The sequence below is a fragment of the Rhinatrema bivittatum genome, chromosome 4 (assembly GCF_901001135.1).
Source record: "Rhinatrema bivittatum chromosome 4, aRhiBiv1.1, whole genome shotgun sequence".
Taxonomy (NCBI): Eukaryota; Metazoa; Chordata; class Amphibia; order Gymnophiona; family Rhinatrematidae; genus Rhinatrema; species Rhinatrema bivittatum.
The window spans coordinates 300,701,950-300,718,796 of NC_042618.1; the positions used below are offsets into that span (position 1 = coordinate 300,701,950).

At 40.3% G+C, this 16,847-nt stretch overlaps 1 protein-coding gene across 3 annotated transcripts in view; it reads left to right on the forward strand.

Moving 5' to 3' along the window:
• DPH6 (diphthamine biosynthesis 6) overlaps nt 1–16,847 on the forward strand; it is an 844,298-nt gene that overhangs the window by 509,268 nt on the left and 318,183 nt on the right. For all 3 annotated transcript variants that reach the window (XM_029600211.1, XM_029600210.1, XM_029600212.1), the window contains one exon: nt 322–451. In XM_029600211.1, coding sequence (XP_029456071.1) covers nt 322–451 — 130 coding nt within the window. The remainder of the gene's footprint in view (nt 1–321; nt 452–16,847) is intronic.

Sequence of the window (16,847 nt, forward strand, 5' to 3'; positions counted from 1 at the left end):
ATTTGTGCTACAGATTTTATTGTTTTTCTGTCATAGTAATATTAGTAATGGGATGTAGTGGGAGCCATCCATTAATGGAGTTTAACACATTGTTATCTTTGACCAAACACACAGCTAGATTTTCTTATAACATTTCCTAAAAGTGCAATGGCTGAGCCTTACTGTGATGCCAGACTATGCATTAATGTCAGTCAAAGCAAAGCCTTTTGTGTGGTGGGACTTCGTTACTTGTGTGCTGTCATGCATCCTATAGTGTGCAAATATGCTGTGGGCATGCTTCATAATGGTAAAATTGGTGCTTTCTTTATCTTTACTGCACAGGTCAGCTGGAAGCTCAGGGACTAGCACTAAAAGACATTGTCTTGGTTCATCTCTATATGAGGAAGATGACAGATTTTGCAGCCATCAATTCTGTGTATGAGACACAGTTTGATATATGTCCACCTGCCAGGTAAGGATTAAACTATGGATTATACAAATCTGCTCTGTGAGCCTGTGTGAATGTGTATATTTGTACATTTCCTATAATCCCCTCTAAGTAAATATTGATAATGTATAATTTGGATTTATATAATAATTTTTATCAAGTTGAGATCCTAATGCAGCTATAATACAGAAGCATAATATGTAACCATCCCTGGGAGTGCATGGCTTAGCATCACATTTCTGATATCTGGATTGCATGAACCTGATGAAAGGAGTCTAACTTTGTAAAACTAGGAAAAAATATAATCAGTATTATGTTTTTAATATAAAGAATGTTACAGAGATGATGAGATCATCATCTCTAGATTTTATTGATTGCCATACCCTAAAACAAAGACGTCATCACTGTGCAACATGTATTGTTTTTCTTATGGGATAGGGCTTAAATAGTGCAAGTCTGGAAATAAGACCCAATAATAGTATGAGGGGGGGAAATAGCTAAATCTGTATGCCATTGGATATAATTATCAGTATTGAAGCTTACACTTTTTTTTTAATGATTTAAAGTAAAAAACAAATCTGCTTCTCAGCTAGCAGCTGGGGTGGACTCTCTTCTGGATGAAACATACTTTGTGTAGAATTTTGAGTCATAGAATAGACAGTGAAGAAGGTTAATTGGTGAAATATTCCTCTGTAGACAAGCAAGATGAATCAGTCATACAAATAGGTGATGTCATCTGGTGACACTAACACAGCATTTCCTAGATAGCTCTTTCCTTCCAGCTGCAGTTATATGGTGCCTCTTCAGTTCCTTTTTGTCAGCTGTGACATTGGACACATTTCGGCTGCCATCTCCCATTCCAGGAGAGAAAGTCTTCTTATTTTGCAGTTAGGCCTCTTTAGTCAGCTCTTCTGTACTCAGTAATACTCCTTAGTCAGGTTTCACTCAGCAGATGTTTCATTGTTGTTTTGCCATCATCTATCACCAGCCCTGAGAGACTTTTCTATCTTGGTGTAGCCTGTTTGAGTGGCCTTGATCAGCCCCCCTTATTTTTATTCACAAAACTTCAGGCTTTGATTTTGCTTCAGCTTTTTTAGTCACGGGGTCTGAAAAGAAGACCTGCAACTTAAAATGTCCATAACCAACCATCACAAAGTTTGTATGATAAGTTTAGGGTTAGGGCATGATCTCATTGGCTGTGGTATCTGCTGGAAATATGTCACCCAGGATCATCAAACAATTAAAGGTACAGGATATCTTTGCTGCAGTGACAAAGTCCAGTCCATTGACACTGCACCAAACAGTATCTTAAGTCAAAAAAGCATGGGATAAATACAGGGGATCTCTAAGGAAGTGATGGAAATTATAATGCTAAATTAATTAGACGAATGGGTAGACCTAGATGGGCCATACGGTCTTTTTCTGTTGACATGTTTCTAAAGGCATCAACATCAAAGGACCAAGAAGCTGCACCATTTGCTAGTGATATGTTGCTACCAGAAATGTCTCACTTGACCTTGACACTGATATTGAAGCATAGGCTCAGGAGCAGGAAACATTTCTCACTCAGCACCTCATAAGGATTCCTTAGGGTTGAATTTGGATCCAAAAAGACACTGCATCATACACTGAAGGAAGACTTTGGAGTCTTGACACAATGCATGGCTATTTCAGGAGGACTGCTCAACCTTCTATCTAGAGACCCAGCTGCATCAACCTCCAAAGGTTTAGTCTGTGGCCATCAGCACTTACTTCCTGATTACATAGGAGGCTATCTCCTCTCCTACTGAGTCCACTTAGGTGTTGGCATCAGCAATTTTTGAGAGGGAGCTGGACAGGAGTATTGAGACCCTCATTTAGCAACTATAACAGATGCAGATGCTGGCATAGAGCACCTGAGCATCAGCTGTGTTGCCAATTGACCCTGTCCTTGAGACTTACACCCTAGCACCAAGAAGATCAGCATCTGCACTGACACCAGTGCCTTGATGCCAAGACTTGGTGTCAAAACATTCTGTACCAAGTCAAAGCTGAGCAACTTCAGAGAGACTATTTTGTCCCTGGATTTAAAAGAAACAAAGCACATTTTCTTTCCATTTGTCTCTTTTTATCTCTCCCTTCGCACTTTTAGTATTTCCTCTTGCAGATCCTCTTCTACTGCCATCCCACTATCAAGTGGTGTGCCTCAGGGTTTTGTCATGGGCCCTCTTTTCTCTTCTCTCTGTATGCTAATTCTCTTGGTACTTTGATTTCCTCTCATGATTTTCAATACCATATTTATGCTGCTGATTCCCAAATTTACTTCTCTACACCAGAAATTTCATCAGGAATCCAGTTACAGATCTCAGTCTACTTGTCTGACATTGCTGCCTGGATTTCTTATTGCCATTTTAAAATCAACATGGCTAAGACAGAGCTCCTTATCTTTCCCCCAAGCCCACTTTCCTTCTTCCTCCTTTCTGTATTTCTGTGGATAACACTGTAATGCTCCCAGTCCCCTCAGTCATCTTTGACTCCTATCTCTCCTCCACTACATATATCCAAAACACTGCTAAAATGTACCATTTCTTTCTCTGTTGAATAGAATCTTCCTTATGAAATCATCTGTAAACACAAAATTGGTTAAATAGGGTCCTGGACTGCATAAACTGTTTTTATGCCTTAAGTCCTAATTAGTGCTTCTCCCAGTATAATCATCGGCCTTGATGTGCGTTGGTCAGACCTATTCTTGAATTTTCAAAATTGCAAAAAAAATCCCATCTATTATATATTGGGCTTAAGGCATCTTATCAGCAGAGAATTCCACTATTAAGGATTGCTGATAATATCGATCTGAGATGACTTTGCAAAAATGAACCAAAATGTCCATTTAAAAACCCAATGCTGCAGTGTTTCATATACTGGCTCTTCTTCAGAGGTAATGAGAACTAGTGAAGATCCTGACTCATCAATCAAACTGAGGATTGCCAATAGACAAGTTGTCTTCTTCCTTAAAGATCTTCATCACAGTGCAAGGCTTCTTGATATACTTAGTAGCCTCATATCAAGAAGCCTTGTTTGTCTTCATTAGATTGATAGTTTTGCTGAGAGGGACTGTCTCTTATATGTTTTTGTATTGTGCTGTGTGTATGTTGAATAGCCATATAGAGGTGTTAAATAGTCGTAATGGCAGTAGTAGTAACAGATACCTCCAACCTAGGCTGGGAAGCTCATACACAAGTGCATTATACCCAGAGCTCCTAGTCCATTCTGAGAAATATATATCACATCAGTTTTCTGGAATTGTGGGCTATGTTGAATGTCCTAAGAGCCTCGTGAGATCAAGTGGCCAACAAAATTAGTCCTAATACAGACAGAAAATCAGGTGCTGACATTCTGCTTGAACAAGCAAGGAGGAACTAGCTCACTCTTCCTTGGTCAGGAAGCTGTCAATATATGGAATTGAGCCATCTCTCATGAAACAACTTTAAGAGCCACATACCTGGCCGGGAAAGAGAACATCCTGGCAGACAAGTTCAGTTGGTTCCTAGACCCCATAAGTTGTCCCTGGATGAGAAAGTAGAGAACAGGATGTTTCTTAAGTGGGGGAGTATTTGAGATAGATATTTACATAACTTTACTGAATAGGAAGATCCCAAGATTCTGTTCCAGGAAAGAATGAGAAAGTAGACTAGCATTAGATGCCTTCTCCCTTCATTGGGTAAAAGGTCTTCTGTATGCATATTCTGTATTAACCCTGGTTTTGAAAGCCTTAATAGAAGAGATCAAGGATTCTGATCTCTTTGATCCTTTCTAGCTGAGACAGATTTGATTTCCATTCTTTTGAGAGCTATCCATCTGGAAACCAGTCGGGCTGGGTTTTTCCTCAACCCTTATTTATTTTATTTTTATTTACTTATTTATAGGTTATATACCGCAGTATGGGCAGAGGACTGACCATCAAAGCTGTTTACAATGTAACATACATAATAAAACAAAGTACATCACAATCAATATATTAAAAACATCAGTTTAAATTATCACATAAAAACGTGTTAGATTAAAATGTTATCTTTAAGAATGTGTGTATTAGGTCTGTTAACTGATTTTGTATGCTATGGTAAAAAGGTATGTTTTGAGAAGTTTTTTTAATTCTTTTATGTTGGATGTTAAGCGGATTTCTTCGGGGATGGAGTTCCAAAGGGTTGGGCCTGCTACTGAAAATGCTCTTCTACGAGTCAGATCTAGGTGTGCTGATTTCACTGACGATATTTCGAGAATACACTTGTCCATGGAACGCAGCTGGCGAGTAGGTTTGTAAATCCGTAGTATGGTACAAAGCCATATTGTGGTTGGGTTGTAAAGTAAGTTATGTATCATTGTAGGGATCTTGTATGTGACTCGGTAGGATATTGGAAGCCAGTGAAGCTGTTGTAGTATTGGAGTGATATGATTTCGACGAGATACATTGTATAGTACACGGGCTGTGGAGTTCTGAATGAGTTGAAATGGATGAGTTGTAGAAACTGGTAATCCTAATTTTGGGAATTACAATAATCTAGGCTTGTCAGAATGTGTGCTTGTGCTCTTAGGCAGAATAAGAGAATGCTGTTTTTCCAACATCTAGTCAGTTCCTCACAGCCTTAATGTTGAGAGTGCAATAATTTGTTTTTGTAGATTCTCTGATGCAGTGTGTCTCAGATGCTTCCAGCTTTTAGGAAGAAATTCACTAGAAGATTTATGTGTTAAAGTGAGGAAGATTTCTGTCTGGTGTGATGCCCTAGATCCCTTCTCTTGTTCTATATAAAAACTGTTTGAATACCTTGTACAACTTTCATAGTTCAACCTCAAAACCAAATCTATTAGGGTGTACCTCAGTATAATTGTCAGTCATCACCAACATGTAGAAGAAAACCCCATCTTTATATAGTCTTTAGTGGTCAGATTTATGAGAGTCTTTCTTCAACTGGAAGCTCCCATCAAGTCACCCACTGGGACATAGGACCTCAATGTGATACTTAGCCACTGATAAAAGCCTGTTAATGGTTTATTATTTTTATATACCGTCACATCGGCAAGCCATCACAACGGTTTACAATTGATAACCTAAAAGAAATACAAAAGATATATTAAATATAGTAGCATCTAAAATCCGTTAAAAAGAACATAACAATTACATTTTAGGTCCTAAGAAATTAAATAAATTTAAGCAAGCGATGGGTATCCTAAAAGGCTGAAATAAAACATGACAGTATACTTAAGACATGACTAAAAATAATAAAACTCAAAAACATACTTAAAAATAATTAAAATATGTGACAATGTTATTAAAATATTTAAAATAGAATGTTAAAAATAAGAAAAAATTCATTACTGTGACAATAAAGCTTGTTACTGATTTTCCGCGTATGCACATTTAAAAAACCAAGTTTTTAATTTGGCCTTAAATTTTTTCTTGCCAGTTTGTAGCCGTAACTGCATAGGGAAAGAGTTCCATAATTTTGGTCCTGCTACTGATACTGCAAGATCTCTTACTTCGCTTAGTCGTGCTGATTTAATGGTAGGAATTGTCAGCAGGCCCTTGTTGGCTGACCTAGGATTTCTTTGAGGTACATGAACACGTAGTGCTGTGTTTAACCATTCTGTTTTTTCTCCATACATTATATTGCATATTAAAGATGCAATTTTATACTGAATTATTATTTAAAGGTAACCAATGTAACTGGGACAAAATTGGAGTTATGTGGTCACATTTATTTTTTCCAGTTAAGATTCTTGCCACGGCATTTTGTAATACCTGGAGAGGTCTTATTGTGGATTGAGGCAAACCGAGTAATAGAGCGTTGCAGTAATCAGTGTTGGCGAATAACAAAGCTTGCAAAACGGATCTAAAATCATGTAAATCTAGTAATGGCTTAAGTCTGCTTAATGTTAAAATTTTAAAATAACCATCTTTTAATTTGATGGCAGTATGTTTTTTCATGTTAAATTCAGTGTCTATAATTACACCTAGATCTCTAGCATATGGGGATGGTATTATTTTAACATTATTGTCATAAGTAAAGGCAGGAATATCTACATGAATACATTTTGTTTTTCTTTCAAGTAATATTATTTCTGTTTTTTCAGTATTTAATATTAACTTCATATGTTGCAATAATTGTTTTATAGCTGATAAATAAATTGTGAGAGTTTTATATGTTTGATCAATTGTGTCTTCTATGGGAACTAAAAATTGTATGTCATCTGCATATATGTAAAAATTTAAACCTAATCCTGTTAAAGATGACAAACTGGTAATAGATATACATTAAACAAAGTAGCTGAAAGGGTGGATCCCTGCGGGACACCTGTTTCTAGAGGAATTTTATTAGATAATGAGTTGTTAATTTACGCTCTTTTCAAGTTAAAGAAAAGAGGTAAACCATTCAAGAAGTGTATCAGAAATTCCTATTTCTTTAAGACGATCTAGTAATATCTTGTGATCCACCAGTATCAAAAGCAGCTGACAAATCTAAAAGGATTAAAAAGTAACTCTTTCCTGTATCAAAACCTCTTAAAACTGTATCTGTTAATGCAATTAAAAGAGATTCAGTATTAAAATGCTTCCTAAAACCAAATTTTAGGAAAAAACTTAAGACTTGGTTATTCAAGCAAGCCTTTCCGGACACAACTCAATGACACAATACAATAACTCCTAAATCACCTTGCCGTTTGTTTATAACATTTATTTTGTATACTACATTTAAATTGTATATTGTTTAACCATTTCTATCCTCTTTTCTATTTTTCCTACTCCAAGTTTGGCCACCTTTGTTAAATGTAACTGTACCTTCTGTCACCACAGTTCTAGTTCTATGTTCTTAAGTTCTAAGTATTTTATTGCACCCCCATTCTATGTAAACCAGCAAGATATGTTTTCATGATTGCCGGTATATAAAAACTCTAAATAAATAAATAAAAATAAAAAATTGATTGGGAAATAAAATGTTATTGAACTCTAAAAAATTATCTAATTGTTTTTGAACAATTTTCTCAAGAAGTTTCACAATAAAAGATAAGTTTGAAATAGGTCTAAAATTATTTAGTTGTGTTGTATCCAAATTTGGTTTTTTTAAAATTGGTTTAATTATTGCATTTTTTTAGATTACAGGTACTGAACCTTCACTTAAAGATGAGTAATTATATTAGATATAGGAGAAGCAATTATATTCGAAATATAGCCTCTAGATCAGATGTCCCCCAAACTTGTTCGTCCCATACTGCCACTCAGTCAAAACTAGGGATACATTTTTTTTTACTAGATTCAAAGAAGATAACCAGGATGCTAGTCTGTTCTGGAAGACCAACCAATCAGGCCGATACAGTACAGTGCGCTCCGACGGAGCACTGTTAGCCAGCATTTGGACGTGTGTTTTCAATGCGCTAGCTTTACCCCTTATTCAGTAAGGGGTAATAGCGTGCCCAAAGTGCGCGTCCAACCCCACCGAACCTAATAGCGCCCACAACATGCTAATGCATGTTGATGACCCTATTAGGTATTCCCGCGTGATTCAGTAAGTAAAATGTGCAGCCAAGCTGTACATTTTACTTTTGAAATTAGCGCCTACCCAAAGGTAGGGGCTAATTTCTCCGGGCACCGGGAAAGTGCACAGAAAAGCAGTAAAAACTGCTTTTCTGTGCACCTTCCGACTTAATATCATGGCGATATTAAATCGGAGGTCCCAAAAGTTTAAAAAAGTAAAAAAAAAAAAAAATTGAAATAGGCCCGTGGCTCGCGGGTTGAAAACCGGACGCTCAATTTTGCCAGCATCCAGTTTCTGAACCCGTGGCTGTCAGCGGGCTCGAGAACCGACACCGGCAAAATTGAGCGTCGGCTGTCAAACCCGCTGACAGCCGCCACTCCTGTCCGAAAAGAGGCGTTAGGGACGCGCTAGTGTCCCTAGCGCCTCTTTTTACCGCCGGGCCTAATTTAAATACATTTATTTACTGTATTGCGTGCACAGGAGTGGCCTTCTGCGCACACCGGGAGAGCGGGCGCTCGCCCGCTCTCCCGCGATTTTTACTGTATCGGCCCGTATGGGAGGTGGTTGAGGCTTTTCATAAACCATTGGCCTGTTTTAATTTCAGTAATCAAGGAAAGAATCTAATGGTTAAATCTAGACTCTGTATCAAATAACACAATAAACTCTTTATGGGGGACTCAAGAATATTTAACAAGTGAAAAAAATATGTTCATGGAGAAATCCCAAAGATGGTAACAGGACTGGAGTGAAAATTATCTGATCATAGCATACAAAAAAACAAACAAACCTCAAAACATTTGATAAACTGACTTTTGAAAAATTACTTAGCTATATTATGTTATGTTGAAACATTGGATTTTGCTCAAGAACTCAGACTCTTGCAGGAGGACAACAATGTTCATAAAATGGTAACTGCTATAGCATCTCAAACATCATTCACAAAGAGTATACAACACTCCTACATGGACCATGTTTCACCAAAAAGGCTTTGTCAAGGAGGCACAATGAATCTGGTGGAGAAAGGATTTCAGTATATTTCTGGCTAGAATAAAAGTATCCAAACTGAAATAGCAGTCTCATGGCAATGCTTTACAGAACTAGAAAAAACATAAGCAAAAGTTTATAAATTAGAATCTCAAAATAAAACATAAATTTAAAAAATCTCCCAAAGGTAACTAAAAACAATAGAATATAAAGAGTTTGTGAAACCAATCAAAAAATAACTTATGAGGGCCTCTCTCTGATTGAATGGGATCCTATCTTTCAGAGACCTTTTAATTTATTTCATTTATTTGATGAATCACCCTACATTAGAATCAGTATGATTTATAATAAAAATTATAAAATAATACACAGTAACAAATGTATGTAGTAAAAACAAGGAAAAAACCAATAAAACAACATAAATTAATAACAAAATAAACCATGAGCATAGAAAATATAATAAAACAAAATGGAAAACAGTGAAAGCACAGAAAAACTAATAATAAGTAAGATAGCCAATCTTGAGCATGTTAAGAAAGAAAATATCAAAATCAGTTTAGTGATCATGAAACCAAGCTAAGTATTCAATGCCTAAGAAAATAAAGTTTAAGTCCTTTCCTAAATTTACTGTAATGTTTTCCACTTTGAACTAGGAAGGTTAATGAATTCCAGAGAGCAGAAGCAAGATAAGAAAATGTTGTTTCCCTGGTTCTTTCAAGTTTTATATCTTTAAAAGTGATGATCATTAAATATGGCCAGGAACATAGGCAGATAACAGATTAGACAAATACTGTGGGTTACCAAACCAAAGTGCTTTGAAAGTGAGACAGACAAGTTTGAATTGCATCTGCAGAGAAAATGGCAACCAATGAAGATCCTGTTGCAGGGTTGTAACATGGTCATAATTTTTTTCCAAAAATAAGCATGGCAGCTGTTTTCTGCACTAATTGTAACTGGTTAATTAAATGAGATGAAAGACCGTTGTATAAAGTTACTGTAGTCAAAGCAACTAAAGGCAAGAGCATGGATCAAAGATTTAAAATCTGCGATACCTAGGAAGGATCTAAAGCCACTGAATAAGGCACAAAAAGAAATAGTGCAGAATTCTTATCTTTGATACATGGGTCAAGTTTGATTCCTAAAGTAATAACCACATTTTTAATTGGATTTGAATGCCTAACATTGAAGGGGAAGGTGAACCTTGCACATCAGCTATTTTAGTAAAGCAAATTGCTTTACATTTGTCTAGATTTATATTCTCTTGACCACTCTGTCCTTCTGTTCTTATTAGGGACCACAGGTTTTAAATTAAATACTGCCTACATACTGATAAGTTATAATCTACCTTGCTTTTTTTTATTTTGTTATCTATTAAAAGATTGCTTTACTGGTTCATTTTACAGGAGGATTTAGCACTTTTTAAGAACACAAGAAATGCCATGCTGGGTAAAACCAAAGTCCATCGAGCCCTGCATTCTGCCTCCAACATGTCTTTATTTATTTCCACATTTTTTATACTGCTTCAATCAAATATATTGTACCAGGTGGTTAAAAAGTCAACATATCAAGCAAAACATAAGTAAAATAAGACTAAAAACAGCTTAAAATAACAATACTGAATATAAAATACAAACATTTACAGTATATAGATTCACAATTTCTGTTAAGTTCTCAACTAGTATACTGTTACCAAATGCTTCAGTAAATTAAAATTTTTAAGCTGCTTATGGTAGAGTTTGACATTAGAAATAAAGCGAAAATCTTTAGGAAAAGAATTTAGCAGCGTTGAGCCAATAAAAGAAAAGGCCCAAGAATGGGTTCTAACTAACCGATGTTCTCTTATGGAAGATAAAGTAAAAGATCATTTTTGGATCATAAAGCCCTGGGAGGATGGTACATAGGCCTATATTTATCAAAATGTAATAAAAATATAGCGGAAATAACACCCAAGATTTAAAAAAAAAGAAAGGGTATGGTTAGGCTAATTTCCTGTGTATCACATTGCAGAGGAAATTAATGCATTGTGTCAGCGCGTCATGCATTGCGTCAACATGCAGCGCACTATGTCAGCGCATCATGTGTCGTTTTATGCGGCATGTTATTTTTTTTTGTTTGGATATACTGGCTTCTGCAGCTGCCACTTTGAGGATGTGTCAGGCGTTGGAGAAAAGGTAAGTTGGATAGTGGTTGGAGTAGGAGTTTAGCTAGCAATTTCTGAGTACAGTGCCTTGTGTCCTGTTGTCATCTATTTCCCTGTACCTTGGTCTTTAATCTTCTTTGTTCGAGTGAAAGTTTTTGTTAGTTTGTCCTAAGAAGGCATGGTGATGAGGCGGAGAAGGAGTGATGAGGCATGGTGGTGAGGCAGAGGAGGAGTGGGGAGATGTGGTGGAAAGGCGGCGGAGGAGGAGTGGTGAGGTGTGGTAGTGAGACTGCGGAGGAGTAGTGAGATGTGGTGGTGTTGAGTGGAGACAATGGAGAGTGAGAGGCAGGCGGGAGAGGAGAGTGAGAAGGGAGAAAATGACGAGAGGAGGAGTGCTAGGGGAAGGAGTAGGGACAGGGACAGGAGTAGAGATAGGGAAGGGGTTAGAGATAGGAGAAGGTGGGAGGGGGAAGGGGCTAGGCAGATGAAGTCCAGTGGGAGGAAGATGATAGGCTAGGAATAGACAGAGAAGGCAGAGGAGAAGTCGGTAGGGCAGGTGTGGGAGGGAGGGGTTAGAGTGAGGAAAGGAAGGGACACCTCTCCAGGAGCAGAAGTGAAACACTTCCCCCCCCCCCCCCCCCCTTCAGACAGCCAGGTAACATGGCGCGTTCATCTCAAGGCCTTGAAGTTCATCCCGGAGGAAATGACACGATAATTGCTGGGGTCCTAGAACATTATTTCATGTTGTTGGGAACTGTGCAGCCAAGAACTTGAAGGCAGCCAAGGGCCAGATCTGGTGCACCATCGCCCAGGCAATCTCCAGATGCAGTAGCGTGAGATTCATTGGGAAGCAGGTGGTTCACAGATACTGAGACATAAAGGCACAGTTAAAGACCAAGGTGGCGAACCACAACAAGTACATCCAGCAGACTGGCGGAGGAGCTTCACGTCCAATAGTGCTGACACCCATGGAGGAGCATCTCACCCAATGGCTGGGACCGGATGTGTTCGAGGGCATGGCTGAGCATCTGACATCACGCGAGCCAGAGCCGGTAAGTTCACTTCACCTGTAAATGGCAAGGCTGCTACAGTTATGCACATCATTTGGCATAAGATGCTCATATTAATTTACATGCAAAGTGTGCAGCTTATGCCAAACAGTCCATGTGTGTACCTCTTGGCTTTGGTACTTATGTGTTCTTTCTTATTTCCACAGCTCTCACCCAGGACTCTGACAGTCACAGCATTCCAGCTCCAGGGACCAGTCATGAAGAACCAGTGACCAGCCATGCAGCAGCCTTTTTCCATGCTATGCAAAGCCTTGGCTCAACCAGCCCTCTGAATGTGACCCTAAATATTTCCAGCTTCATGGAGGAACCCAGCCTGCATTGGCATACCATTGACCCAGCACAACCTTGCTCCAGCACACCACATGGCCAGCACACACAGAGCCACAGACACCGACCAACCCCCTCATTCCACTTCTGGAGCCTTAACCCTCCACTCCGCCCACAACTAGCAGTGCACCAGCTCTGCCAGCACCGACCGAGGCCTTGATGCACAAGCAGCTGGACTGGCTGGAAAGGAACCATGGCAGAGCTAGTGTGCCTCAGGAGGGCAGTCAATGGGCAGACCCAGGCCATGCGTGACCAGATGGCAGTTCACAGGCAAGCTCTCATCACAGTGGCAATATCAATAAATAAAGTCAACAGTGTCCTCACACGGATTTTGCAAAGAATGCCGGAGCCCGCACCAGTGCTTTCCCCCAGCATCCCAAGACTCTACGCCTCGTAGCAGTCCCCGGTAGGGATGTGAATCGTGTGATCGATCGTCTTAACGATCGATTTTGGCTGGGGGGGGGAGGGAAATCTGATCGTCATGGTTTTTTTTGTTAAAAAGCCATAAAAAATCGTAAATCGGGGGAGGGCGGGAAAACCGGCACACCAAAACAACTCTAAAACCCACCCCGACCCTTTAAAACAAATCCCCCACCCTCCCGAAGACCCCCAATATGTTTTAAATTACCTGGGGTCCAGTGGGGGGGTCCCGGCGTGATCTCCCGCTCTCGGGCCACGGCTGCGATAATAGAAATGGCGCCGGTTGCCCTTTGCCCTTACCATATGACAGGGCAAAGGTAGCGCCGGCGCCATTTTGGTTCCTGTCACCTGACGTCACGAGTGCAGGACATCGCTCCCGGACCCCTGCTGGACCCCCAGGGACTTTTGGCCAGCTTGGGGGGCCTCCTGACCCCCTCAAGACTTGCCAAAAGTCCAGCGGGGGTCCGGGAGCGACCTCCTGCACGCGGGCCATATTGCCAATATTCAAAATGGCGCCGGCGCTACTTTTGCCCTCACTATCGTTAGAGCCGCGATACAATAGCAATTCCCCCGATTTATCGACATAGTGAGGGCAAAAGTAGCACCGGCGCCATTTTGAATATTGGCAATACGTGCAGGAGGTCGCTCCCGGACCCCCGCTGGTCTTTTGGCCCGCGTGCAGGAGGCCTGCGTGCAGGAGGCCCCCCCAAGCTGGCCAAAAGTCCCTGGGGGTCCAGCAGGGGTCCGGGAGCGATCTCCTGCACTCGTGACGTCGGGTGACAGGAACCAAAATGGCGCCAGCGCTACCTTTGCCCTGTCATATGGTAAGGGCAAAGGGCCACCGGCGCCATTTCTATTAACGCAGCCGTGGCCCGAGAGCGGGAGATCGCGCCGGGACCCCCCTACTGGACCCCAGGTAATTTAAAACATTTTGGGGGGCTTCGGGAGGGTGGGGGATTTGTTTTAAAGGGTCGGGGTGGGTTTTAGGGTTGTTTTGGTGTGCCGGTTTTCCTGCCCTCCCCCGATTTACGATTTTTTGATGATAAATCGGGGGAATTGCTATTGTATCGCGGCTCTAACGATTTTTGACGATTTAAAATATATCTGACGATTGTTTTAAATCGTCAAAAAACGATTCACATCCCTAGTTCCCGGCCTGACAGACAAACAAGGGGTAGGCCCCCCCAAAGAAATGCCACTCCCAAGAGGCAAGCCACAGCATGTCAAAGCCCATGAATGTTCTCTACTGAGGCCCTGTTACGCTGAGAAACAAAACTTGTTGAACAAGCTTGGCTGGGCCTCTCGATAGTGTTCCTGTGCCGGCTAGATGAATGGATAGACTACTGTCTGCCACTGTGGTGCTGCTGCCTAGCTCTAAAGACCTCTTCAATGTTCTGACAGTACTCAAGCCTCTCTGATGTGGTCTCCAGTAATGGTCCATCTGCTGCCTCTACTCATCATGTCTCATCTCCTGATCATGGTGTCTGTCTTATCTCAACTCATCTCATCCTGGTGCTTTCTCCTCCATGTTGCTGTGTCTCATCTCAGCTTAGGCTGTAGCTTCCTCCATGTTCCTGTGTCTTCTCCTGGGGCTGCTACCTCCATGCTGCAGTGTCTTCTCCTGGGGCTGCTACCTCCATGCTGTGGTGCTTCTCCTGGAGCTGCTATCTCCATGCTGTTGTGTCTTCTCCTGAGGCTGCTACCTCCTTGCTGTGTCTTCTCCTGGAGCTGCTGCCTCCATGCTGTGGTGTCTTTTCCTGGGGCTAATGCCTCCATGCTGCTCTATTGTCACCTAGTCTTTGGCCTCCATGCTGCGTTGTCCAGTCCTGGTCCTGCTGCCTGCTACTTGAATTCTGCTGCATTGGCCCTTAGGCTGTCCCCACTTTGAGTGTGCTCTTTCAACATGGACTGTTTGGGGCCTTCATTTGAACTCTTCTGCCTTGGTCCTTGGTCTGTCTGCCCTTTGAGTGTGCTCTTTCAACATGGACTGTCTGGGGCTCTTTTGGTTTACATCATATAGTTGTGCTGCTATCAGCTCTAACATTACAGCTGAAGCTATCGAGGTGTCACTTCTTCCTATGTTCTTTGCTGTAATCATGATTGAGCAAAAGGATAAGATGCTAACACTGTATATGTATATGTTGCCATTTGTAACAAATTGTGCAGAGGTATACACTCAATGTGGTTTTAATTTCACATACAATGTGATGTACAATTACCTCTCTTATCCTTGCAGAATGTGATTACCAATGAACTTGACTTGCTTTCAATCTGTTGAAATTTGTTGTGTAATAAAGAGGTCACAGATTTGAAAGAACACTTCCTGCTTGTCTGTTTTTATTGTGTGCTTTTTCTCTTAAGGGTTCACTAGGTGAAAGGTTGGGGATCCACATGACCTTGCATTCTAGAGTGCCAGTGGCCATTCAAAAAAGGTACTTTTCTGGCAGGCAAGACCATATGGCCTTCGGCATACAACCTAAAGCTGATTGTATGCTCCCAAGGAAAACAGCAAGAGCTAAACAGGAAACTCCTTACTTGTGGAGCTTCAGTATTGGCTCCAGTTGCCTTCTCCAGAGAGCATATTTTTACCTAACTGTTGGGTACATGGGCATGTATGTGAGATGGCCAGTAGCTAGCTAGTGAGCACCTCCATTTGTAGTCTGGTAGAATATGTGTAGAAATGTTTGGCTAGAGTTGCAGTAGCTATGTCTTCACTCTGTTGGGGACCAATGGGATGACTAGCTATGCGAAGATAATAGTGCACCTATTACAAAGATATATCACCTCTGACCAAACAATGGCCCTTCTTTCTGGCTCTGGCACCGAATGCTATCATAACCTAATTCTTCAGTCAGAGGGCTAATGGAAAATCACATAAAGCCCTAGGTGGGTTTTATCTCTACTAATCCTAAACCTTCAGCTGCAGGTGTCTGGTACAGAGAATTCATAGTGTACATGTTTATTTATTTATTTAAAATGTTTTAGATACCAGTTTTTTATACTGGGGTGTAATCAAAATGGTTTACAGTGTAAACATACATAATAAAAGTCACAAATACAAAAATATAGCAAATAATGACAACATCTGGTGGAACTCCATCCCACCAGATTTGCGACAGGAACCCTGCCTCCCCACATTCAGGAAAAGACTCAAAACGTGGCTTTTTATGAAAGCATTTCCTGACCTAAACTGAATCTTAATCAGTCTTTGACTAGTCACTCTGACTTTACCTTAATATAACAATTAACTCCACAGCATTAGGGCAATTCGTTATTACCTCTAATGCATTGATAGGCATATATGTATCATATGTATCTAGTTAAAACCCCTGCTTCTTTTCTCTGTTCCAAGTTATATTACTCCCTTGTTTTATTGTAACTGCAACTCTTAACTTTCACTTGTATATTGTTTACTATTACTACTACCTTTATAATTTATGTTATTTATTGTTATTTATGACCTCTTGTTACCTCTTCACTTGTTAATTGTAAACCGACATGATGCGATACCCATCGCGAATGCCGGTATAGAAAAACTTAAAATAAATAAAATAAATAACAATGAATAAAATAAATACATTCTTAAAAGGGGGAGATAGTGTAAACTATATGGGAGAGATCTGGGTGCTTAGAAATTTACATAGTATTATTGATGGTAAACGCGCATTCAAAAAGATATGTTTTTAGGCTGTAAAGCCTGTGTGGTGTTAACGGCACATTAACTAATCACTCCCAAGACTTTATATTAGGACCCTTATTTGGGCCCTCACTCGACTTAAAAGGCAATTTGCACAAAACCCTATTTATGTTCTTCACTAAACAAAATCTCTTTTACTTGCTGTCAGCAGCTGTGTGACAACTGAGAGAGTTGTGTAGGTTAGACAAACCTCACAGCGCAAGAGCTGACAGCCTGGAGGCCTGCAGTTACTTGGGATCATATCGTATAAATACAAAAACTGAAAATCCAAAAGTGG